At 38.5% G+C, this 26,787-nt stretch overlaps 1 protein-coding gene across 2 annotated transcripts in view; it reads left to right on the top strand.

Annotated features, from left to right (window-relative positions):
- Nucleotides 1-26,787, top strand: part of GNA11 (G protein subunit alpha 11) — an 84,450-nt gene that overhangs the window by 45,698 nt on the left and 11,965 nt on the right. For both annotated transcript variants that reach the window (XM_074204903.1, XM_074204904.1), the window contains exons 3-4: nucleotides 23,515-23,669; nucleotides 25,511-25,639. In XM_074204903.1, the coding sequence (XP_074061004.1) occupies nucleotides 23,515-23,669; nucleotides 25,511-25,639 (284 nt within the window). The remainder of the gene's footprint in view (nucleotides 1-23,514; nucleotides 23,670-25,510; nucleotides 25,640-26,787) is intronic.

The raw sequence follows: 26,787 nt of genomic DNA, 5'->3' as shown, positions 1-26,787 counted from the left end.
TTCTTTTTCCTCTCTTGATTTTTAAAATCCTTTTTGAGCTCTTCAAGAATTTTTGGGGTCCAAAAAAAAATCAGTTTTTGTTGAGGCTTTGAATATAGTAGTTTTGACTTTGTTGTCTTCTGCTTCTGTCTTTTGATCTTCCCTGGCATTATTGTAAATTTCTGTGATCAGGTTCTTTTGTTCATTTTTCTACTACTTCTTGACTTTAATTTGACGTTGGGCTCTGCTCTTGCGATAGAGAGGGCACTGCCCAAACTTCAGTATTTTGTGTAGTTGCTTTTAGAGTTAGTTCTGGGTGTGGTCTATATGCTTCCAGAGAATCATTGTTAGATGAGATTGAGTTCCCACTTTCTTTTCTCTTTTCAAGACCTCAGGTCTCTGAAGGTTGAATTAAACTTTTTATCCTACTGAACCCTACAAAAAATCTCTGGTCTTAGTTGAATTCCATTCAATCAAGCTTGGGTGGAGAGAGATCCTTATGTGTAGATGACCCAAGGTGGGGTGGGGAGGATATATGAAGGGATAGTGGGGTAGTCTGAATATATTTCTCTATCCAAGGGTGACATGATATCACTCTCAGCCCTCTTTTTTTTTTCTTTTTTATCATAGCTCACCTCCTGTTGTGTTAACCAACCATAGTTGATTGCCACTCCTTTTCAAAAAAAAGCAAAACCCCCTAATTTTTTTTTTTTAAGTTTTTGCAAGGCAAATGGGGTTAAGTGGCTTGCCCAAGGCCATACAGCTAGGTAATTATTAAGTGTCTGAGACCAGATTTGAACCCAGGTACTCCTGACTCCAAGGCCCGTGTTTTATCCACTATGCCACCTAGCTGCCCCAAAACCCCCTAATTTTTGAGCCTATACTGTGATTGTTTTTGGTCTGAATCATTCTTTTATTAATTAATTTATTTAATTAATTTATTAATTTATTAAATTACCCAGAAATTATGCCCTTTGAACCTTTTTAATCATCACAGTTTTTAGTTCTTCCAAAGTAGTAAGATCTTTTCCTGTGTTCTGATCTGTGTAAATACCACAAGCACTCTTTTCTACCTTGAATTGTGACCTGTTCCCTTGTAGCTGCAAGCCCTAGAGCATTAGTCATCCTCCTTGCCCTGGAACTGTGACACACATTTTCAGCCTGGATCTGCATGTGGGCATTGCAACAGAATCATATACTCAGTGCCAGCAAAGGATCCCCTGTAATCTCCTTCTGACCTGTTGTCTGATCCCTTTACCATCTGTGGCTCTGGAGTTCTGGAAGCTGCTGCTGCTTATCAGTGGAAGCTTTATTTAAAGTTTCTTGGAGGAGAATTTGGGAGAGCTTGGGAGATCTTTTCTCTCCCTTCTTCGCTCTGCTTAGTCTCTCCAAATCTTTTACAGTTGATCATTATTTTATTATTCCTGTAAATGCACAATGATATCTCACTTTGTCTCATTTTTTTTTTATTAGTTAGTATAGTTCTTTTTATTTATTTTTTTGGCAAGGCAGTGGGGTTAAGTGACTTGCCCAATGTCATAAGCCAGGTAATTATTAAGTGTCTGAGACTGGATTTGAACTCAGGTCTTCATGACTCCAGGCCTGATGCTCTATCCATTATGCTACCTGGCTCCCAGTTTGTATAGTTCTTGATACATTTTTTTTTTTGCAAGGCAAATGGGGTTAAGTGGCTTGCCCAAGGCCACACAGCTAGGTAATTATTAAGTGTCTGAGACCGGATTTGAACCCAGGTACTCCTGACTCCAGGGCCGGTGCTTTATCCACTGCGCCACCTAGCTGCCCCTCTTGACACATTTTTTAAAATCACTGCCTTGTCATTTCTTAAAATATGTAGTACTCCTTCACAATCATATGCCACAACTTGTTCAGCCATTCCCCACTTGATTAGTATTTCCTCATTTTCCGATTCTTTGCCACCACAAAGGAGCTTTTATATTTTTTGTACAATTAAGTCACTTTGATTTTTCTTTGATTTTTTTGGGATACAAATCTAGTAGTATTTTGGGTCAAAGGGTATGCACAATTTTCTAGTCCTTTGGGCATAGTTCCAAATTGATCTTCAGAATAATTGGATCAGTTCCCTCTTCTACCAGAAGTTCAATAAGTGTACCTGTTTCCTCTCATTCCTTGCAACATGTGTCATTTCTTTTTTTTTAAGTTTTTTTGCAAGGCAAACGGGATTGAGTGGCCTGCCCAAGGCCACACGGCTAGTGTCTGAGACCAGATTTGAGCCCAGGTACTCCTGACTCCAGGGCCGGTGCTTTATCCACTACGCCACCTAGCCGCCCCAACATGTGTCATTTCTACTACTTGTGAAATATGGTACCTTCATTTCTCTTATCTACATGAAATTTAGAGCATTTTTTCATATGACTTTCAAATGACAGCTTTGAATGCCTCTTCTGAAAATTGCCTGCTTATAACATTTATCAATTGGAGAATGGTTCTTATTTTTGTCAGTTTGGCCCTGTCCTATACTCTGTATATAGTTGAGAAATAAGATCTTTAATCAGAAAAACTAGCACAATTTTTTGATGGTGATTTTTAGAATAGTTATTTTCCCTAATTATCTCTTTTTTAAAAAAAAAATTTTTTTAGGTTTTTTTGCAAGGCAATGGGGTTAAGTAGCTTGCCCAAGGCCACACAGCTAGGTAATTATTAGGTGTCTGAGACTGGATTTGAACTCAGGGACTCCTGACTCCAGGGTTGGTGCTCTATCTACTGCACCACCTAGCCACAACCCACCCCCCTCATTATCTCTCTTAATTAGATGTTTTTGCTTTTCCTTTTTCCAAAATTATGATTGCTCCCTCTCTGTCTTTTTTTTTTAGTTTTGCAGAAGTATATTAGATTCTGCTTCAGCCTTTGATTTTTAATTGTGTGAGTCTTCCTATTTCAAGTGTGTGTCACATAAATGTTTTTAAATTCGGTTTTCATTCGTTCTGTTGTTGATTTCTGTTTTATGAATGAGCTTATTCCTTCACTTTCACAGTTATGATTGTGTATTTTTGTTCACCCCATTTTCTTGTTTTTTCCCCTCCCCCATTTCTCTGTCTCCTATCCCTCCTCAAAATTCTATTTTTTTTCTAACCACTGCTTCCCTTAATCTTTCCTTCCTTTTATCATTTTCCCTACCCACCTACCTCCATTTCCCTCTTGGTTATAGTCTTCTGTCTTTGGACCAGTTAGAGTGGAAGTGATGTTCACGCAATCACCTCTCCTCCACCCTCAAAGCTCTTTATTAAGTGAGAATATTTTTCCCACTACCTCTCCCTTCTCTTTTCTCCCAGTGTGTCCTTCTTTCTCATCTCTTAATTTTTTTTTTTTGAAATCGTAATTAGCTCACTCCCATGCTCTCTGGCTATGTAAATTACTTTTTATTGCCCTAATAATGATAAAGTTCTTAGGAGTTTCATTTGTCATCTTCTCATATAGGAATGTAAACAGTTTAATATTATTGAGTCCTTTAGATTCCTTTTTTCTGTTTCTTTTTTATGCTTTTCTTGAGTCTCCTGTTTGAATATCAAATTTTCTATTCAACGCTGGTATTTTTATCAGGAATGTTTGAAAGTCCTCTTATTTCATTAGCTATCCATTTCCCCTCCAAAGTTTAACTGTGTTGTTTTTTATTGTATTCCTATCTCTTTGCTCTCTGGAATATCATATTCTAAACCCTTTGCTGGAAGCTGCTAAATCTTATGTGATCCTGATTATGATTCCACAATATTTTTTCTTTGATCTGAGAGCTCTGGATTTTGGTTATAAATATTCCTGGGAGGTTTCATTATGGTATTTCTTTCAGGGGGTAAATTCTTTCAGTTTCTGTTTTACCCTCTGGTTTTAAGACATTAAGGCAATTTTCCTTGAAAATGCCTTGAAAAAATTATTTTTAGACCATTTTGGCAGAGAAAACAAGAAGTGAGCCCCTCTTCTTCCTTGCTGTAGCCTTGTCAAACAGTGATCCTAGTTTTTCTCTGTATTTGCCTTTTTCTCCCATACAGCTGTGGGAAAGTTCCTCCCTGCTCTTAGCTTTAGCTAAACTCATTTTGAGCTTTAGCATTTCTGGCATTGTTTTTAAACATCATGCTCTTTATTTCCTTTTTTTTTTTTTTTTTTGCAAGGCAGTGGGGCTAAGTAGCTTGCCCAAGGCCACACAGCTAGGTAATTATTAGGTGTCTGAGGTCAGATTTGAACTCAGGTCCTCCTGACTCCAGGGCTGGTGCTCTATCCATTGTGCCATCTAGCGCACCCCCCCCCTTTTATATTAGTCTCTTTAGAGAAATCCCACATTTTTTCTTCAGAATAATTTTCCCTGGGTTTTTGGAATTTCATTCTTGAGAGCTAGACTGATATCCTTTGTAGAATTTTAGTCCTGAGATTTTATCTTACCACTGCACCCTTAGAATCTATCTTCCTCAAATCTAGGGAGCTCTTACTAAACTATGCCCAGCATTCTTATTCTTTGTCACAAACTTTAGAAGGGAAGTGATCATTTCCCATAATTTCCAACCTAGCAACCAGCTCCTTCCTGTTAGTGAGAATCAGATCCAGAATAGAATTTCCCCTTGAGAGTTCCTCTCCCTTTATAAGAATGAATTTTCATTAAGGTATTTCAAGAAATTATAAGCTGTTTTATTTAAAATCTGTATATATACTCATTATTAAATATTTCCAATTGCATATAAAATATTTAACATTCATTTTTTAAAACTTTGAGTTCTAAATTTTCTCCTTTTTCTCCCTTGCCTTCCCACACCCACAGAGAACAACAGTGTAATGTATACATGTGAAGTTATGCAAAATATTTCCATACTAGACTTGTTGCAAAAGAAAACACAAAAACCAAGAAAAATAAAGTTTCAATAAAAGTATGTTTCGGTCTGCACACAGTTTTTATCATTTATAACATTTTCCCTCATAAGTCCTTTGGAATTGTCTTGAAACATTATCTTGATCAGAATTGTCAAGTCTTTCCCAGTTGAGTAACCTTACAATATTGCTGTTTTGTATATAATGCCCTCCAGTTTTTGATCCAGCTTTGCATCAATTCTTATAAGTCTTCCCAGGTTTTTCTGAATCATCTTGCTTGTCGTTTCTTATAGCACAATAGTAACATCATAATCATATACCCACTTTAATTTATTCAGTAATTCCCCAATTGATAGATATCTTAATTTCCATTACCACATTGGAAATTTGTTTCCACAAAAAGCTAGCTGCTTTACTTTTTTCATTTTTTCTTTTTTTTTTGTGAGGCAGTGGGGTTAAGTGACTTGCCAAAGATCACACAGGTAATTATTAAGTGTCTGAGGTTGGATTTGAACTCAGGTCCTTCTGACTCCAGGTCCCTATCCACTGTACCACCCAGCTGCCCATTAGCTGTACTTTTGAGAGAAAAGAAAACTTCCGTCAGTTATCCAGATAATTGAAGTTCCCTCCACCATCATATTATTTCTCTTTCAGGCTTGTGATCTTTTTATCAAATTCCTTCTTTATATCTAGGTGGTCTGTAGGCAAAATTTCTTCTTTCTATCTTTGATCTTCAACAAACTGCTTCTGCTCTGTATTTTTCATCTCACTCCTGAATTATCACTCTTTCTGATTATTTCTTTTAAATGAGATATGCCCATTTTGAAGCATATTCAATTTATGGATTTCTTTCCACCAAATAAATCTCTGGATTGAATTTACCTTTTTTATGTTAGACTTATTTAAGTTTTGATGTCTCTGGCTAAGTATTTGAGGTCATGAGTTTAACTCCTGATTTCCTTTATTGAATTTATATTTCTGTGAATTCCTAGGTATTTTAGTTATTTTTTCATTGTAGCAATTCTGTGATGTAGAAAACTTAGGAAGTTTTCTTCCTTTCTTATCCTTTATTTAAAAACCTATTTAATTAGATTTGTAAGACACCATTCAAATTTTCAACATATTTTGGAAATACCCCCTTTCTCAGAGCTAAGACCCAGGGAGCAGACTATGTTCCCTGAGATTAATAACAATAAGCCCTTGTTCTCTGGATGATCTCACCCACCTACAGATGAACACTAGCACCAAGTATTCATTAAAATGTTTTTATTGTGAATTTAATAAGTAACAGAATGAAAAAACGAATGAAAAAGTAGATTGTATATTAAATTGTATTTGCATTACATATTGTTTTTTTTTAAAGGTTTTATAGTTTTTTTGCAAGAAAATGGAGTTGAATGACTTGCCCAAGGTCACACAGCTAAGTAATTATTGTCTGAGGCTGGATTTGAACTCAGATCCTCCTGACTTAAGGGCTGGTGCTTTTTCCACTGCACCATTTACCCCTAAAATTTTTCTTTTTTTTGCAAGCCAATGGTGTTAAGTGGCTCACCCAAGGCCACACAGCTAGGTAATATTAAATATCTGAGGCCAAATTTGAACTCAAGTACTCCTGATTCCAGGGCCTGTGCTCTATCCACAGCGCCACCTAGCCACCCCTACCCCTAAAATTTTAAAGTTTATCTGACAAGGTAGTAATGAAACTATTCTGTTCATCATATCCCTCTTCCAAAGTTGTTCTTGTCTTCTGTGCATTTAAAAATTTTTCATTGACTTTCCCCCTTTGCTTGTATTATTACCTATACTTCAAGAACCCCTCACCTGTGTAGTTAAATGAAACAGAACATCACATTGGTTATGACTGAAAATGTATCTTATTTTATATACCAATTAGTTCATAAGCTCTTTGTCAGGTGCTGGGAGCATGCTTCTTTGTCTGCTATCTGAATTCTTATTAAACAATAAATTAAAAATTAACCAGTAAATTCTTATTAACTCTGGTCAAGAGTCTATCATTTCTGTATTTTAAGCTATGATCTAGAGATCCAAGCATCATTCTGAGACAATTTTTTAAAATTAATTTTTATTAAAGATATTTGAGTTTTACAACCCCCCCCCATCTTACTCCCTCCCCACCCCCCCCACGGAAAGCACTCTGTCAGTCTTTACTTTGTTTCTATGTTGTACCTTGATCCAAATTGGGTGTGATGAGAGAGAAATCATATCCTTAAAGAAGAGAAGTCTAAGAGGTAACAAGATCAGACAATAAGATATCTGTTTTTTTCCTAAACTAAAGGGAATAGTCCTTGAACTTTGTTCAAACTCCACAGCTCCTTATCTGGATACAGATGGCACTCTCCTTTGCAGACAGCCCCGAATTGCCTGATTGTTGCTCTTATGGAATGAGCGAGTCCATCAAGCTTAATCATTACCCCCATGTTGCTGTTAGGCTGTACAGTGTTTTTCTGGTTCTGCTCATCTAGCTCAGCATCAGTTCCTGCAAATCCCTTCAGGCTTCCCTGAATTCCCATCCCTCCTGGTTTCTAATAGAACAATAGTGTTCCATGACAAACATATACCAGTTTGCTAAGCCATTCCCCAATTGAAGGACATGTATTGATTTCCAATTCTTTGCCACCACAAACAGGGCTGCTATAAATATTTTTGTACAAGTTATGTTTTTACCCTTTTTCTTCATCTCTTCAGGGTATAGACCCAGTAGTGGTATTGCTGGATCAAAGGGTATGCACATTTTTGTTGCCCCTTGGGCATAGTTCCAAATAGCTCTTCAGAAAGGTTGGATGAGTTCACAGCTCCACCAACAGTGTAATAGGAGACACAATTTTTTTCTCTCCTGGCTCTTTATTTCTCAGATCACTTTTTCTCTTTGGCATATTTTCCCTTCTTTGGACAACAGTGAGAAAGATAAACTGGAGTTAGAAAGACCTGTGCTGAGATCTTACCCTTTTACTTAGAAAGTATATGATCCTGGGAACTTCACCTCTCTAAAGACCCTTCAAAAGCTTATTCTTTGACCTTTTAACTTGTGGCCCTATGGTCTTATGATCTATTTCCCAAACTATTTCTCTGTATTGATTTTATCTAGGTGGTCTGTAGTAAATGTGAATGAATTGTTTCTTTTTCTACTTAGATCTTCAGACAAACTCTAACCTTACATGGCATTCCTATATACCAGGCACTGGCTAAAAAGTGTTGGGTACATAAAGAAAGATAAAAGATAGTTTTGTCTTCAAGAAATTTATGGTCTGACATTGGACACAACATGCAACCAACTGTATACACATCCCAGCACCTCCAGACTCCCAGCCCACAGATGGTAAGGGGCCTGAGGGGCACTGCAGAGATCTCTCTGCTCTCCCTAGGACAGGATTCTGCTGTAGGCCCACACTCAGATCCAGGGTGCAGTTTAGGCCCCCATATCACCATTGTGGAGCAGAGACTGTCACAGCTCCAGGGCAGAAGGGAAAGCCTGTGGTCATCCACATACCAGAGCACAGGCAAGAGAACATTCAGAGCCTCTCCTACAACCTTGGAGGAATTGTGGACCCTGTGGGGTAACCCCCAAACCCCCCCAAGTCTTGGAAGTGCGGTAAATCAGTTATAGGCTGAGGAAATGAGCAAACAATAGAAAAAGTAGAATCTGACCATAGAAAATTGCTTTGGTCCCATGGAAGATTCAGAAGATGATAAACTCGAATCTTCTGTATCCAAAGCCTCCAAGAGAAATAGAAAATGGGCTCAGGCAATGGAAGAGCTCAAAAAAGACTTCGAAAAGCAATTAAAGGAGGTAGAGGAAAAATTAGGAGGAGAAATGAGAGCCATGCAGATAAATCATGAAAATCAAGTCAGCAACTTGGTGAAAGAAACACCCAAAAAAAGAAAGAAAGAAAGAAAGAAAGAAAGAAAGAAAGAAAGAAAGAAAGAAAGAAAGAAAGAAAAAATGGAAGAAAATAACATGTTAAAAACCAGTTTAGGCCAAATGGAAAAAACACCCCAAAAGGGAAATGAGGAGAAGAATGCCTTAAAAAGTAGAATTGGCCAGTTGGAAAAGGAGATAAAAATTCTCTCTCTGAAGAAAAGAACTTGGGGTGTCTAGGTGGTGCAGTGGATAGAGCACTGGGCCTGGGGTCAGGAGTACCTGAGTTCAAATGCAGCCTCAGACACTTAATAATTACCTAGCTGTGTGGCCTTGGGCAAGTCACTTAACCCCATTGCCTTGCAAAAACTACAAAAAGAAAAAAGAAAAAAAAAAGAACTCCTTCAAATGTAGAATGGAATTAAAGGAAGCTGATGACTTTATGAGAAATCAGGAAGCAATAAACCCATACTAGAAGAACCAAAAATTAGAAGAAAATGTGAAATATCTCATTGGAAAAACAACTGACCTCAAAAGCAGTTCCAGGAGAGATAATTTAAATATTACTGGGCTACCTGAAAGTCATGACCAGGAAAAGGGCTGGCCTAGACTTCATTTTTCTTCTTATTTTCTTTCCTTTTTTTAGGTTTTTACAAGACACCTAGCCGCCCCTAGACTTCATTTTTTAATAAATAATGCAGCAAAATTGCCCTAGATCCTAGAAGCAGAGGGTACAATAGAAATTGAAGGAATTCACCTGTCACCCCCTGAAAGAGATCCCAAAAGAAAAACTCCCAGGAATATTATAACCAAACTCCAGAACTCCCAAGTCAAAGAGAAAATACTGGAAGCTGCCAGAAACAAACAATTCAACGACCATGGCTTTACTGAGGGTTACACAGGATTTGACAGCGTCTACATTAAGGACCTATAGGGCTTGGAATATATTATTCCGGAAGGCAAAAGAGCCTGGATTACAACCAAGAATCAACTACCCAGTAAAACTGAACATCCTCTTTCAGGGGAAAAGATGGATTTTCAATGAAATGGGACCTTCAAACTTTGCTATTGAAACAACCAGAGCTGAACATAAAGTTTGATCTTTAAGTACAGGATTCATGTGAAGCATAGAGGGGGTGAACAGAAATGATGTTGAATTGGTTATATTCCTACTTGGGATGAAGTTACTTATAACTCACATGAACTTTGTCATTTATAAGAGCAGTTAGAAGGAACCACAGACGAGGCATAGGAGGGAGAGGATTATAATGATTTAATATGATATAAAGATGGAGTCAAGGGTTGATAAAGGAAAGTACTGGGAGTTAGGGAAAGGAGAGAAAGAAGGGCTAAGATATTTCACATAAAAAGTAAAGAAAAAATTTTTGCAATGGAGTGGAATGGGGGAAGGTGAGGGGAATGAGTGAGCTTCATTCTCATCAGAAATCACTTAGAGTGGAAATAACATACACACTTAATAGAGTCTAGAAATCTATCTTAGAGAAAAATGAAAGGAAAGAGATGGGATAAGGGGGAAAGGCGAGGAGGGGAAGATGCTGGGAGGCAGTACAACATACTTCTGAGCATGGACAGGGTGAAAGGAGAGACAGAGAATACAATAAATGAGAGTGGGGAGGAATCGAATGGAGGGAAATACAGTAATAATAGCAACTGTGGGAAAAATATTGAAGCAACTCCTCTGGTGGACATATGATAAAGAAGGCAACTTGTCCTAGAGACAGAGCCTCTGGAATCTTTTTTAACATTTTATTTGTTTTCCAGTTATATACAATAGTAGCATATACCCATCATTTTTTTTTTGCAGGCTCTGAATTCTACAATCCCCCCCCTTCCCTTCCTCCCCCCACAGAAGACTGTCTGACAGTCTCTACATTGTTTCCATGCCATACATTGATGTAAATTGAATGTTATAAGAGTAAACATAAGAATAAACATAGACTCCCTCCCCCCAGAAGATTAGAAACCTCAGGAATAGAGAGAGGGAAAAAAAAATTTTTAAAAATTGTACTTCAGTCTTTGTTCAGATTTCAGTGACTCTGTACCTCCACTCTATTCCTTCCCACTCTCATTTATTCTATTCTCTTTCCTTTCATCCTGGCCCTGTCCAAAACTGTGTTCCATCTGAGTGCCCTCTCCCTTGATCTTTCCTCTCTTCTATCACCTATTCCCCCCCTTCCCTCCCCCCATTCCCCTCATCCCATTCCTTTCCTCCTATCCTCCAGGGCAAGATGGATTTCCTCACCCTATTAAGTATGTATGTCATTTCCTCCTTGAGCCATTTCTGATGAGAATAAGGCTCACTCATTCTCCCTTGCCTCCCCCCTTTCCACTCCATTAAAAAAGCTTTTTCTTGACTCTTATGCGAAATCTCTCAGCTTCTTCATCTCCTTTTCCTTCCTCCCTTCACCCATTGACTCCATCCCTTTACCACATTATATCATTATATTCCGCTCCTTCCTGTGTCCTGTCTATATATGCTCCTTCTAACAGCTCTTATAAATGGGAAAGTTCATATGAGTTATCAATATCTTCTTCCCGTGCAGGAATACAAACAGTTCAACATCATCAAGTTCCTCATAGTTAGTCCTCTTTCACTCCCTCTAAGGTTCACCAGAGTCCTGTACTTGGAGATCAAACTTTCTGTTCAGCTCTGGTTGTCTCAGTAGGAAGGTTTGAAAAGCCCGTTTCATTGAAAGTCCATCTTTTGGGGTGGCTAGGTGGCACAGTGGATAGAGCACTGGCCCTGGAGTCAGGAGTACCTGAGTTCAAATTCGGCCTCAGACACTTAACAATTACCTAGCTATGTGGCCTTGGGCAAGCCACTTAACCCTGTTACCTTGAAAAATAAAAAAAAAAAGTCCATCTTTTCCCCTGAAAGAGATGTTCAGTTTTACTGGGTAGTTGATTCTTGGTTGTAAACCAAGATCTTTTGCCTTCCAGATTGTCATATTCCAATCCCTGCATATTCCAATCCCAGTAGATGCTGTCAAATCCTGTGTAAATCTGACTGGAGCCTTGGTAGTTGAATTGTTTGTTTCTGGCAGCTTTTAAAATTTTCTCTTTGATTTAGGAGTTTTGGAATTTGGCTATAATATTCCTGGAAGTTTTTCTTTTGGGATCTCTTTCAGGGGATGACCAGTGAATTCTCTCGATTTCTATTTTACCCTCTGCTTCTAGGATCTCAGGGCAATTTTGCTGTATTATTTCTTGAAAAATGCCGTCTAGGCTCTTCTCTTGGTTGTGGCTTTCAGATAGCCCAATTATTTTTATTTTTATTTTTATTTTATATATTTTTTTTAGTTTTGCAAGGCAGTGGGGTTAAGTGGCTTGCCCAAAGCCACACAGCTAGACAATTGTTAAGTGTCTGAGGCCGGATTTGAACTCAGGTACTCCTGACTCCAGGGCCAGTGTTCTATCCACTGCGCCACCTAGCTGCCCCGGTCCAATAATTTTTAAATCATTTTTTTCTGGATCTGTTTTTGAGGTCGGCTGTTTTTCCAATGAGATATTTCACATTTTCTTCTAATTTTTCACTTTTTTGGAAGAGTTTTATTACTGATGTCTTGCAAAATCATCAGCTTCCTTTAGTTCCATTTTGCATTTGAAGGAATTATTTTCTTCAGAGAGCTTTTTTATCTCCTTTTCCATCTGGCCAGTTCTGCTTTTTAAGTCATCCTTCTACTCATTTGCCTTTTGTTTTGCTTTTTCCATTAGGCCTGAACTGGTTTTTAACATTATTTTCTTTAGTATTTTTTTGTATATCTTTCACCAAGCTTTAGATTTGGTTTTCATGATTTTTCTGCATTGCTCTCATTTCTCCTCCCAATTTTTCCTCCACCTCCCTTAATTGCTTTTCAAAGTCTTTTTTGAGCTCATCCATAGTCTCTTGGAGGTTTTGGATATGGAAGCTTTGATTTTTGTCATCTGAGTATGTGTTTTGATCTTCCATGGGACTAAAGTAATTCTCTATGGTCAGAGTCTTCTTTTTTTGTTGTTTACTCATTTCCTCAGCCCAAGACTATTTTACAGCACTCCCAAAGCTTTGGGGGGGCTACCCCACTGGGACCTTTATTCCTCCCAGGTCTTATGCTCTCTTGCCTGTACTTTGATATGTAGATGACCCTGGGACTTCCCTCTGCCCTGGGGCTATAAGGAGAGATCCAGCTTGGTTATTTATCATAGAAGCCCAAAGTGCAATATCTGAGTGTAGGCAAACAGCAGAGAAGTCTCTGCAGACTTCCTTTACTGTCTCTGGGGTGCCGGCTGCTTTCTCCCGATTCTCACAATCTGCGGCCAGTGCTCCTCACTCCACACTCATTCTGGTGGAGCAGAGTTCTCTCACTGCCCCTTCAAGCTGTTGCTGCTGATTGCTGAGCTGGGTTGGGCTGGGGTCCGCTGCTCTGCTTTTCTAACCCCAAACACACTTTTTCCATGGAACTTCTAAGTTATCTTGGACTGGGAAAATGTATCACTCAGTCTTTCTGTGGGTTCTGCCCCTCTAAATTTTGGTTAGAGCAATCCTTTGTTTTTTGGGAGGTTTGGGAGGTGGGAGTTTCCAGGAAATGCTGCCTTCACGCAGCCATCTTGGCTCCCCCCTAGCCTTTGGAATCTTAACACACATTGAAGTACGCTGTTTTTTTAATCTCTCACTATTCTTGCGGTTTCTCAGTCTTTTTGGGAGGAGGAAGAGGTTTATGTTTACTCTCAAAACAAGATTATTGTAATAATATAAAATAAATAAACCAAATTGTCACTCAAAAAAAAAGGAAAATGAAAATGAAAAGGCTTAAGAGTCAGAAGGTAGATTGTTGTGTTCAAAGAACAACAAAGATGCCACATCACGAGATTGAGGAATTAGTGGAGGGGAATTCAGAACTCAGGAAAGGAAAAAATAGGACCAGATTGTGAAGGACTTTAAAAATCAAATAGAAGATTTTGTATTTAATCCTAGAGATAATAGGAATCATTGGATTTGGGGTATGATACTTTAGGAGGATCAATTTGATGGCTTAGTGGACAATGGACTGAGATAGAGAGAACTTGAGTCAGGAAGACCAACTGGAAGACTTTTACTGTAGTTGAGGCCTAAGGTGGTGAGAGTACTCACCAGAATGGTAGTAATGTCAGAGAAGAGAAAGAGGCAAACACAGGAGATTTATAAAGGTAAAATCAATGGGACCTGACAGCCTATTGGATGGGTTAGGTCAGAGATTGGAGAATTGAGAATGTCACCTAGGTTGTGAGCCAGAGTTAGAGATAGTATCCTTGACAACAGGAAAGAAGGGAGGGTTTGGGGGAAAGATAATGAATTCAACTTTGGATGTGTTGAGTTTAGAGTACCTACAGGAAATCTAGTTGGAGATATGTAATAAGTAGTTGAAAATGCAAGACTGAGCTTATGGCTGGTCAAATAGATTTAAGAATTATTAGCGTAAAGATCATAGTTGAATTGAAGGGAGCTAATGATATTGCCAAACCAGTTAAGATAGAGGGAAAAGTGAAAAGGGCTTAAGACACATAACCTTGAGATTTGTTAGTGGAGGGGAGTTTGAGATTATACTTAGAGTTAGCAGACTGAATGAAGAACCAGCAAAGGATTCTAAGAGGTAGAATAATCTGGAAAGAGCACTGTCATGAAAACATAAGGAGTATCAAGGACAAGACAGTGATTAGTTTGGTGATGGTAAAGGCTGCAGAGAAGTTAAGAAGGAAGAATTGAATTTGACAAGGAAGACAGGAGAATGCAATTTCAATGGAATGATAGAGAAGTCAGATTGTGGGGACTTAAGAGAGAGAGGAAAAGAAGTGGTGGCACAGTAAAACTCTCAAGGAGTTTTACTAAAGAAGGGAGGAGGGAGAGATATAGAATGAAAGGTCATGGGATTAGATGATCGTAAATGTTTTTGAGAATGGAGATCTATATATGTTTGTAGGCCATAAGGAAGAAGCCTGTGAGTAGACAGGGAGACATTGAAGATTAGTGAGAAAGTGGAGATACAGAGGGTACTACTGTTTACTGGAGAAGATTATATGGGTCATTAATACATGTGGAGAGGTTTGCCTTGGCAAACTTCTTTGTTGTTAGCAGGGATAAAGGAAGTGCTACTGAAGGAAGATTTCTGAGTAGTGCGACAGGTGGGGAGAGTGGACACTATGTTTGAGGAAGGATGAAAAAGTGTGGAAAACTTGGGTGAATGAGATTGTCAGTTGACTTAGGGAGATGTGAAAGGATTTGCTTGCCACAGTGAGGGCCCATTTGAGATTTTTTTGCTTAAATTTGTTTGTTTGGTTTTTTTAGGTTTTTTCAAGGCAAAAAGGGTAAAGTGGCTTGCCCAAGGCCACACAGCTAGGTAATTATTAAGTTTCTAAGACTGGATTTGAACCCAGGTACTCCTGACTCCAGGGCTGGAGCTCTATCTACTGCACCACCTAGCCACCCTTAAATTAATTTTCTTCAGAGCAGGAATTCCAGAGAGCACAGTGGGAGGCATGAGTAGGATCAGGAGTGAGAATGGGGGGAGAGATTGGGTTCTAGGGAAGGAGAATAGGGGAGTGGTTAGTGAAGGATGGAGGGCTTGAAGGTTAATAGCTGGGAGTTCAGAATCCCTGGGGTAGAAAAAGGTCTAATGGGATGGAACTATGTTAATCGTTCAACCTTCCTCAGTTTAAGAGACCTTCTGGGGTTTCAGAAAGTAATAATAATGTTTGTCCTTCATTTTTTTTTTTTTTTTTAGATTTTATATTTTCTTTGCAAGGCAATGGGGTTAAGTGACTTGCCCAAGGCCACACGGCTAGGTAATTATTAAGTGTCTGAGGCCGGATTTGAACTCAGGTACTCCTGACTGCAGGGCCGGTGCTCTATCCACTGAGCCACCTAGCTGCCCCTGTCCTTCATTTTTGAAGAAGACATGACATCAGGGAGGTGATGCCATGACAAGCACATGAATTAGATTTGAGTGAGGGGTACTGTGCTAAGTCACCAGCCTCACTTTTTCCTCCAGAGCCATTTGGGTCCAGTGGCCTGGTAAGAATCAGGACAATTCGGGGTGGCTAGGTGGCACAGTGAATAGAGCACCGGCCTTGGAGTCAGGAGTACCTGGGTTCAAATCCGACCTCAGACACTTAATAATTACCTAGCCGTGTGACCTTGGGCAAGCCACTTAGCCCCATTGCCATGAAAAATCTTAAAAAAAAAACAAAAAAGAATCAGGACAATTGGAGATGGCCCTGGATGTGTGACAGTCAGAGTTAAGTGACTTCTCCAAGGTCACACACTAGTTAGTGTCAAACATCTGAGACTGAATTCGAACTCCTGTTCTCTTGACTCCAATGCCAGTACTCTATCCACTGAACCCACCTAGCTTCTCCGATTTCAGAAAGTAGTGTGAAGCTGGAGAGGGAAAGAGGAATGAAACAACTGTTATGAAGTTGCTTTGGATTGATTCATTATATTTATCTCATTGAATTCAGTGCTTGGATCATTTTTGTCTTAGTATCTTCAGTACTTATTAAATAGCTGCTTAATAAATGCTTATAGAATTGGTACTTCCCTTCTCCTACAGCTTATCATCATCTCCTTATTTTCTGTCTTAATGATTCTGTCTCTATTAAATTGAGAATCCCCTTTGCCAACCATCAGTCCTACACTCCTGTGCCCTTTTCTCTTTTATTGTGCTTTCTAGAACATCTGGTCTGTTGTTAACACATTTTCTCCCTCCTAGACTTTTCCCCTTTTCCCTCAACCTGGATTCTTGCATTCAAGGAAAACTTGACTCCTGCCTCAAGATGGTGCCACTTACTCTAGGATTGGGTTTGCCTCTCATAATCCTAACACATTGGGTAGATGTACTTTTTCTTGCTTTTTACTTCCTCTTCTACATCCTTCTGCTACTGTTACTCTTTGAGTGTTGTTTCAGAAGTTTCTATCTCATTTCCAAGATTCTTATTGTAGTTATATACTAGCTTCCAGGTCACTCTCCTTTCTTTCTTAAGGAGTTTAGAACTTGACTTATAGTCTTCCTCTTTACCCTAGCCCCTATCCTTTTACTTGGACCTTTCAGCATACATGGTGATGTCTCCTCAAACATAATAGTCTTCTAGGTCATCAAATTCCTCAACATCCATAATCTATGTTTTTGTCAAATATTGTCAAACATTCCATCTCACATCACCTCTCTGTTGTCTGTCTTGATCTGTAACTACTGAAATTTCCCACCTAGACCATGATTTCTGCTATTTTTCCCTGTTTTACTACTCTTAACCCCCTTCCTCATTCTAATTTCTTTATCCCACCCCTTTTCCCTAGTACGTCACTTCCTTTTACAGTCTTGATCTTATAGTTGATCATTTTAACTATAACCTGTGTTCTGTCCATGAATCTCATGTCCTTTTTTCTATTGCTGTTTCAGTTAAGTCCAATTCCTCGACTATATATCATCTACTCATTTGGAACTAATAGTTAACTACTGTTGAAGTTGGTTTAGCTGTTCCAACTGAGTCCAGTAAAATTTTGTTATTTAATCTCAACTAGGCCTTCCATTACTGTAGGGTAACCCTTTTATTCTTCCCTGAGTGCCTCTCTCTCTTTTAAAAGATTAGTTTTGTTTTTACATTCCTTCATTTCTCAATATATTCTTCCCTTCTCCCCACCTCAAAGAATCAACCTTTTCTCAAGAAGATCTTTTCTCAACTCTTCCCTTGAAGTTGTGAGATTGTTTCCATTTTTGCCCCACACCTAATAAGTTCTGGCCTTAGGAACTTAATAGATACTTATTTATTTGAAATGTTTTCACACTTCCCAAAACACTTCCCAAAATCCTGTTTACATGTATGTTCTCATTTTTTTTTTTAAGGTTTTTATAAGGCAAATGGGGTTAAGTGGCTTGCCCAAGGCCACACAGCTAGGTATATTAAGTGTCTGAGGCTGGATTTGAACTAAGGTACTCCTGACTCCAGGTCCGGTGCTCTATCAGACACTGTGCCACCTAGCCGCCCCTATGTTCTCATTTCTGATGGCACATCTAGGACCTGAAGGAACTCAAAGGTCATGGAAGGATAATTCCCTAGTCTTTCCTTTTCATCTTTATTGTCTGTCTGTCTCTGTCTCTGTGTCTGTCTCTCTCTCTCAAGTATCTAGTGTGAAGCCAGATTTGAAGGTCCTCCTGACTCAGGCTGGTGCCCTATTCAGTGTACCACCCAGATGCACGTGCCCGCCCCCCCCATTTGCATCTTTCTTTATCTAAAGGATTATCTGAAGGATTGTCATTCCTATGCTTTTGTTCTTTTAGCTACCTTATTATATCAGCCATTGTTTTTTCTTCCTTTTGAGTTTCTAAGATATGAGTGACTACCATTTTTTTTTTTTTTTGCTATGGCCTAGATTCCTACTTAGGCCCTTAATCCCATGACCTTCCTCTTGCCTCTTTTGGGAGTTGCTTCTTCAGTCAAGCATCTTTCTCTTTAATCTTTTATCTTTACCTATTTTCTCTCCCTTTTTCTGCTGCCTTCAAGTATGTCCTAGCTTTTCCTATCCTCAAACTTTGATTTGACCTTACCATAGCAATAAGTTATTATTCTCAAAAAAGCCATCCACATGTTCCTCAAAAATGTCCAGAACAGAAGTCATCATGTTCTGCTTCAAGCTTAAATTACTTTTAAATTGCCCCAATCACTTTGTTGTTCTTAAAGGTCTTACTGTTTTACTATAGGGCTTCACTTTCAGCATCAAATTATCCTTGACTTTTCACCCTTCCTCAGTCCACCTATTTAATCAAATGTCATCTTGTTCATCTCTCAGATCCATCCTTTTATTTCACCTTCACGTGACTTCTAGGCCATCATCACTTCTGTAATGCTATTCTAATAGCCCCCTAAGGAATTGTCCCTTTTCTGGTTTCTCTTCTCTCCAATCCATCTATCACATTCCTGTCAAAATACTCTTTCAAATAGATCCTGGTAATGTTATTCCCCAGTTCACAAATCTTCAGAGGCTCTCTGTTGCTTCTAGTATAAAGTATAAACTCTCCAACCTCACATTTAAAACTCTGCTTAGTCATACTGTTACTTCTTGTTTTCTGTATTCCTGTCAGACTTGTCTGCTGGCCTATTGGCTTGCTAGTTGTTCCTTGAAGTATTTCAACCTTTCACCTTGGTGCCTTTTCTTTTTCTTTGTTTTTATTTGACAAAAAATTTTTTAGTTTTGAAATTTTGAATTCCAAATTCTCTACCTCCATCCAATCTTTCCCAAAGACAAGCAAAAATGCATGTGAAGTCATGTAAAACATTTATTAGTTATGTTTTTTAAAAAAGCAAGAAAGGGGCATCTAGGTTGCTCAGTGGATAGAGTATTTGAGGAATGAAGGAAAACTGGAGCCTGGAGTCTGGAGTATGGAGTCCCCCTGTGAAGGGAGCAATGAGAGCAGTGCAGAGACGAAGGTGATGGGGGATTCTGGGAGCAGGAGGGAGAGGCAATTTAAATCAGGTATAAGAAGATTGTAAAGGTAGGAGCAGGTCAGGCTGTGAAGAGCATTAAGAGTCAAACAGATGGGGCAGCTAGGTGGTGCAGTGGATAAAGCACTGGCCCTGGAGTCAGGAGTATCTGAACTCAAATCCCATCTCAGACACTTAATTACCTAGCTGTGTGGCCTTGGGCAAGCCACTTAACCCCATTTGCCTTGCAAAAACCTTTAAAAAACAAAGCAAGAAAGTGAAAAAAACATGCTTCATTCTTCTTTGAGTTCATTGATTTTTTTTCTTAAAGGATATATTATTTTCATTATGCATCCTTTTTACAATATTGCTGTCAACTGTGAACATATTTCTCCTCATTCACTTTGCATCAGATCATGTAAGTCTTCAGAAAAACCTGGGAAATCATTTTGCTTTTCATTACTTACAATAATATTTTGTCAGTCACCTACTTGTTCAGCGATTCTCTAATTTTTGGGCATTCTCTTAATTTCCACCACTTAATTTCTTTGCTACCACAAAAAGAACTGCAAAAACAAAATTTTTTTTTGTATGTATTTTGTACATCATTTCTCTTTTATCTTTGATCTCTGGAATACAGACCTAATAGTTTTATAATTCTTTGGACATGGTTCCAAATTATTGTCAGGAATGATTGGATCAGTTCACAACTCCACCAGCAGTATATTAATTTCCCTATTTTTCTACATTCCCTCCTGCATTTTTCATTTTTCCTTATTTATCATAACAGCCAATCTGATAAGTATGATAGGATACTCCAGAGTTGTTTTAATTTACATCTCTCTAATTATTAGTATAGATTTAGGGCATATTTTCATATGAATTCAGATAGCATTGATTACCTTCTCTGAAAATTATCTATTCATCTCCTTTGAGTATTATCAGTTGGGAATATTTCTTATTTTTGGCTTAAATTTGGCTGTTCCTAATATATTTGAGAAATGAGACCTTTATCAGAGAAACTAACTAAAAATCTGCTCTTCATTTCTACTTTCCTTTATAATTTTGTCTTCATTGATTTTATTTGTGTAAAATCTTTTTTGATTTCATATAATCAGAATTATCCAGTATACTTCCTGTCATCCTCTTGTTTGATCATAAAATCTTCCTTTACCCTTAGATCTAACATAATTCTTTCCATATTCTCATAATTTTCTTATGACATTCCTTTATGTCTAAATTAGATGCCCAATTTGACCTCTTTGTGGATGGTGGGAGGTGTTGATCAGGGCCTCGCATCTGCTTGACTGCTTTCCAGCTTTTCCAGCAATTTTTGTTGAATAGTGAGTTGTTCCAGAAGCTTGGCTCTTCGGGTTTATCAAACACTAAATTACGGTAATCATTTGCCTCTGTGTACCTAATCTATGTACCTAATCTATTCCATTGCTCAGCCACTATATTTCTTAGCCACTACCAAATTGTTTTGATGATCACTGCTTTGTAATATATGGTATCTGAAACATGCTACTGCTAAATTCCTTTTCTTGATATTTTTTGATTCCCTTGATATTCTTGACTTTCTGTCCCTCCAAATGGAAATAATAAATTCTGTTTTTTTTCCCCTAGCTTTATAAAATAATTCTTGGGTAGTTTAATTGGTGTGACACTGAATAAACAAATATAGATAGAATTGTTATTTTTATTGTATTGGTTTGGCCTACCTTATGAGCAATTCATATTTTTCTAATTGTTTAGATTTGTCTTTATTTGTGTGAAAAGAGTTTTGTAATTATGTTTTGTTTTGTTTTTTTAGTTTTTTTGGTGGGGGGAGTTAAGTGGCTTGCCCAAGGACACACAACTAGGTAATTATTAAATGTCTGAGGCTGGATTTGAACTCAGGTACTCCTGACTTCAAGTCTGGTACTCTATTCACTGTGTCACCTAGCTGCCCCTTGTAATTATGTTAATAAAATTCCTAGGTATATCTTGGCAGATGACTCCTAGTATTTTATACTCTGCAGTTATTTCAAATGGATTTTTTCTTTTCTGTCTCTTCCCACTGGATTTTATTGATAAAATAAAGAAATGCTAATGATTTCAATGGGTTTATTTTGTTGTCTTGCAACTTTGTATCAGATATCAGATAATTTTTTAGCTGGTTCTCAAGATTCTTTAAGTATGCCATCATATAGTCTGCAAAGAGGATTAGTTTTGTTTCTTCTTTACCTTCCTCTGCCTATTCTATTCTTTCAGTTTTCTTTTTTTTTTTTAGGGTTTTTTTTTTTGTAAGGCACACGGGGTTAAGTGGCTTGCCCAAGGCCACACAGCTAGGTAATTATTAAGTGTCTGAGACTGGATTTGAACCCAGGTACTCCTGACTCCAGGGCTGGTGCTTTATCCACTGCACCACCTAGCCGCCCCCAGTTTTCTTTTCTTACTACTATTAGGAAGCATTTTTATTTTATTTTATTTTTTTGTAGGAAGCATTTCTAACACTACACTGAATAGTAATGGTGATATTGGATATCTTTATTTCACCCCCTGATCATTCTGGAAAGGCTTCTAATTTATCCCATTATATATAATACTCACTCTTGGTGTTAAGAAAAGTTGCATTTGTTCTTATGCTTTCTAGTGTTTTTAATGAGAATGGATATTGTAGTTTGTAAAAGTCTTTTCAGTATTGATATAATCATATGATTTTTGTTGTTTTAGTGATATGGCCAATTATACTTACAGTTTTTCTAATATTGAACCAGTCCTATATTGTTGTTATAATTCCAACCTCATGATACCTTTTCACAGGATTTTCCAAGGTGCATGAAATGCACTCCTTCTATTATTCCCTCTTAACATTCTTAACTTCCTTTAAGACTTAATTCAGGAGCCACAATCTCTCTGTGGAGCCTTCCTTGATTTATCTGTATCCTCCTCCAGTCCTCAAATCCTTTGTTTTTATTTTTCTCTGTAACTGTCTATCTCCCCAGTATGGTATAAGCTCTTTGATAACAAAAAAAAAATTTATTTTTGTCTTTGTATTGTATTTAATGGCACCTAGCACAGTAACTTTCACATACTAGATTTTTTTTTTTTGCAAGGCAAATGGGGTTAAGTGGCTTGCCCAAGGCCACACAGCTAGGTAATTAAGTGTCTGAGACTAGATTATCCACTGTGCCACCTAGCTGCCCCTACACATACTAGATTTTTAGTAAATATTTTTGCTAAGTATTTGTGCCTTTACTTTTAAGATTGCATGAATGAGGAACCAGGTTTATTTTATGTGGCACCCAGAAAGCAAAAACTAGAACTGATGAGTAGAAATTAAAGTAACAAAAGGATTTTGGCTCAGTATCAGGAAGAATTTTCTAAATATTTTCTACTTGTTCATTCAGTGAGTATTTATTAACTCTCTACTATGAAGTTAAAAGGATTGAGTGCTAGGAAAACAAAAGACAAAATGAAAAACAGTCTTTGCCCACCCAGAGCTTACATTCTGCTGCTGGCTTATAGTGGAGATGCTGCATTCTTGTCACTGAAAAGTTTCCAAGCAGAAGCTCTGTTAAGAACTTTATAATGGCGTTGGGAACTTGGTCTTAAAGATGACTTTCTTTGGCTTCTGCCTACATGTTTCTGGGAGGGGTTGGAATAGATGACCCCTAAGGCTATTTTTGGAGGGGGGATTGCAAGGCAATGGGGTTAAGTGGCTTGCCCAAGGTCACACAGCTAAGGAGTTATTAAGTGTCTGAGGCCGAATTTGAACTCAAGGCCTCCTGACTCCAGGGCTGGTACTCTATCTACTATACCACATAGCTGCCCTTTATTTTTGAGGAATTATATTGAGCAGATTAGAACTGAACAGGTCTAAGAAAGGGAATTGAATGTTCTCCCTAGTAAAAATGACATCTGGTCCTGCCCTGTTAGATTAGGGCAGAAATTCCATTCAGGACTCTCTGTGGGTTTTTAAAAAAATCTGCTTGTGTGTAAGAACAAAACCTCATTTGTGGAGCAAAACAAAACACCTCCCCCCAATATCTCCCCCCCCCCAAAAAAAATCACAAAAGAAATTGGGTAAAAATGTCCTTTCTTACTGTTATGCTAATTTCTGTATTTAGTCATCTCACTGTAGAGACTTTGTGTTGGGAAAATCTTATTGATATAATTGCAATTACGATTTACATAGTAATGACTGTTCCTTTTAGTTGTTGAATATTCAAGTGAAAATGGAGTGATTTTGGAAATCTTCAGTTTTTAAATTGCTTCTTAGTATCTTCGAAGATATTTATGTTCCCAGCCTGTGAGATTTCTACCTGGGTTGGAAAGGGGCACAGTGTGGTCAGGCCTGGAAGCAGTGAACCCTCTTTTTTTTCTTGTTGCTTTAGGCCAATGCGCTGCTGATTCGAGAAGTGGATGTTGAGAAGGTCACAACATTTGAGCATCAATATGTAAGTGCAATTAAGACTTTGTGGAATGACCCTGGAATCCAGGAGTGTTATGACAGGAGGCGAGAATATCAGCTCTCCGACTCAGCCAAATAGTAAGTATGGGATCTGTCTGACACTTAGTAGAAAAACGGGAACTGTGACAAATGAAACTGCCTGAGCTGTAGATAGATCTCTGTATTTGGCTGAATTTGTCTGAAAACTCAAGTAATTGTCCTACTTTAATTCTGTTAGAACAGGCTTTTGCCTCTTTAGGACAGGCCCACATCAGGTCTTGTCTGTTTGGTTTGTGGAATGACTGGAACAGGTAGATTCCTGTACAACTCCCAAAGGGATAGAAAGCTTGGAGATGGGGGATAGGGTGGATTTTTTTGTTAGTCTATCACTTTCCAAAACTTGGGATGCCTATGTAAGTTGGTGGTTATTAATATGGCCATATCTGTCAATGCTTATGTGGCCTTAAATACAGACTGACTTTTTCCTGAGACTATTCAACTAGGTATCTCAAGATTCCTAGCATTCCTGAACTCTGTCCCTTCTCTCAGCTGCCTGCTGAGTTTACAGCTGCCTTCATTTAGAAGACAGTGGGTAGCTTTGACATGGCACCAATTCCTTTGGAAATGATTCCTGGTGGCCAAATGAGAACATCAGAGAAACTAAGTTGGAGAGCAAGAAAAGCTTTTTGGTCACTTTGACCATCCCTTCAGTCATTTCATGTTTCTGTATTAGTCTGATTGGGAAATTGTATTAACGTAGGTGCTGAGGGTTTTTCTTGATATGGGGAAATAAGATGACTGACTTATTTGAAGTCTTGTTTCTAAGGTCATGATGCAAAGATCACCTCTTATGTATGTTCTTGAAAGACCTGAGCCCCAGGAGTGAACAAGTTGTTTTTTTCTTTGAGGTTTTCATTTCATGGTCCCAGGGTCCCTGTACTTCATAGAGACACTGCAACTTTTCTCCTGTCAGTTCTCAAAGAACTGGTTTGTAGTATCTGTCCTCAGAAAAGTCTCTTATAGGAAGGGAGAAAGTAGAAGTGTTTATTTCTCTCTTTTTATCATTTGGTTAAAAATATTTAGAAAGCATAGAGCTTAAAACCTAGCAGAGAGATGAAACAAAATATTGTATGAGATTACAAGAGAGGAGTATTGCTATCAGGAAAGAAAAGACTAGATCTTGTCAAGGAGGCAGCATTTGAGTTGGGTCCTAAAAGACGGACTTTCATCAGGTGGAGACAAACAAGCAAAATGGGGCTGAGGGATTCTGAGAATGTGGACTTGGTTTGAAGAGAGGAATACATAAAGTTGTATAACGGGAAAAATGGAGTCTGCTTTGGATAGTGTGTATAGAGATAGATAGTGTTGAGGGAAGGGAGGGTAAGAGAAAAACTTGAAAGGTAGGGAGTGACCAGATTGTGGATGACCCAGAATACTGGACTCAGGAATTTGGTTTTTATCCTTTTAGCAGTAAGGAGCTAGTAAAAGCGTTGAATAGAGGAATGTCAGAACCAGAACAGTGCTTTAAGGAAGAATGATTTGTCATTACATGAAGGATGATTTAGAGAAAGGGGAAATGGTGGCTGGAAGGTGGGTCAAGAAGCTGCTGCAGTTGTCTAGATTGGGTGGTAATGAGGGTCTACAAGGGGTAATAAAAAGAAGGGAGTAAGAAGAAAATATTAGACAAGTAGAATGATGGCTCTTTGTGACTGAATGTGAGAAATGACTTACAGAGAAAAGAATTTAAGATATATCTGAGATTTTGAACCTGGGAGACTAAAGATAGTACATTAGTGCTCCCATTTCTGATGGCACATCTTGGACTTTGAAGGAGCTTATTAGAAAGGTAATTCCCTACATTCTCCCGTTCCTATTTCTTTACATTGCTTACCTAAAAGGATCCTCCTTCCTGTGCTTTTGTTTTTGCTTTTGTTTTTTAGCTACCTAACTGATGTTGACCGTATTGCCACCACTGGGTACTTACCCACCCAACAGGATGTGCTGCGGGTTCGAGTCCCCACAACTGGGATCATAGAATATCCTTTCGACCTGGAGAATATCATCTTCAGGTACCTAGATCCCATCTGCTGGGTGGGTTGACAGTGCTGGAGTTGAACTTTGTACAGGGTGCTTCCAGAACCTGGTGAAAGGGATGAAGCCGAGACTTAGAACTATGGGACTGTCAGCATCCCAACCTAAGCTAGACTTTAAAGTGGAAAATTAGGCTGGAACTTGGTTATTGGCGTCAGTGCCCAGCAAAATACCCCTTCTTCCTCCCACCATAGTATAACAAAGACATTGATTGGGGAGTTGTAACTCAGTTTTCTTGCCACCCTGGGGCACTTAGCTTATTTGATCTACAGTGCCACCAGTTTTAGAAAATGGAGCAAGAGAACTCTTGTGAAGTAGGCTTTTCTTTAATCTAACTTTCAATTGACCCTAGAGATCAGCTCTTTTAAAATGGTTTCTACTTACTACAACCATTTTTTTTTTGCACTTCTGTGAGTGATGCCTCTTCATGGCTGGTTATCTCAGCCTGGCCACATGTTCCTCCAGAGGGCTCAACTGCTGGCACAGTAGACATCCATTACCTTGGAGCTCTCAGTTTATTTCTACTCACAGCTTTAGAGCGTAGGGTCCAGTAGGGAACTTTAATGAAGGAAAGCTTAATAAAATTTGTTGAACTTACTTTCAAAAACATTTTCTCTTTGAGTACAGAACTCTAATATATCATGATGACATAGGCTAACTGGCTAGGGGAAATTTTTAAGCTGTTATAGAGGTTGTGATTTGAACTTGGTACTTCCTTTATTAACCATGTTACAGAAGGACACCTGGGATTCTAGAATGGTGTGGTTGAGTATCAGGTCTGTTCCTGCTGGAGTGCCTGGGTGCCTTTCAAGGGTCTTTACTTGGGCAGCAGAGAGGGACACTGTTATTTAAAAAAAAAAAACTGATTCCCTTCTTGAAGTTATCACAGCTGTGTTGAGTGCCATCCTTTGGGGAGGAACCCATTCAACCTTTAAAATGGGTTGGCTTTGGGTAGTTGATTTAATTGACTGTGCACTTATCTGAGTTCTTTTAGATCAGGCTCTGGGATTCAAAGTGCTTTAAAAAGGCACCCAATCCCACCTCTGCCTGAAACCTGAATTCTTTCTCTAGGGTCCTGGGCAAGTGGTTGTCTGGGCTTGTGTCTTAGCTTTTTAGAACCAATATT

This window comes from Macrotis lagotis, chromosome X, assembly GCF_037893015.1.
Source record: "Macrotis lagotis isolate mMagLag1 chromosome X, bilby.v1.9.chrom.fasta, whole genome shotgun sequence".
Taxonomy (NCBI): Eukaryota; Metazoa; Chordata; class Mammalia; order Peramelemorphia; family Peramelidae; genus Macrotis; species Macrotis lagotis.
Note: the sequence above shows the minus strand (reverse complement) of the source record. Positions and strands in the feature narration are given on the sequence as shown.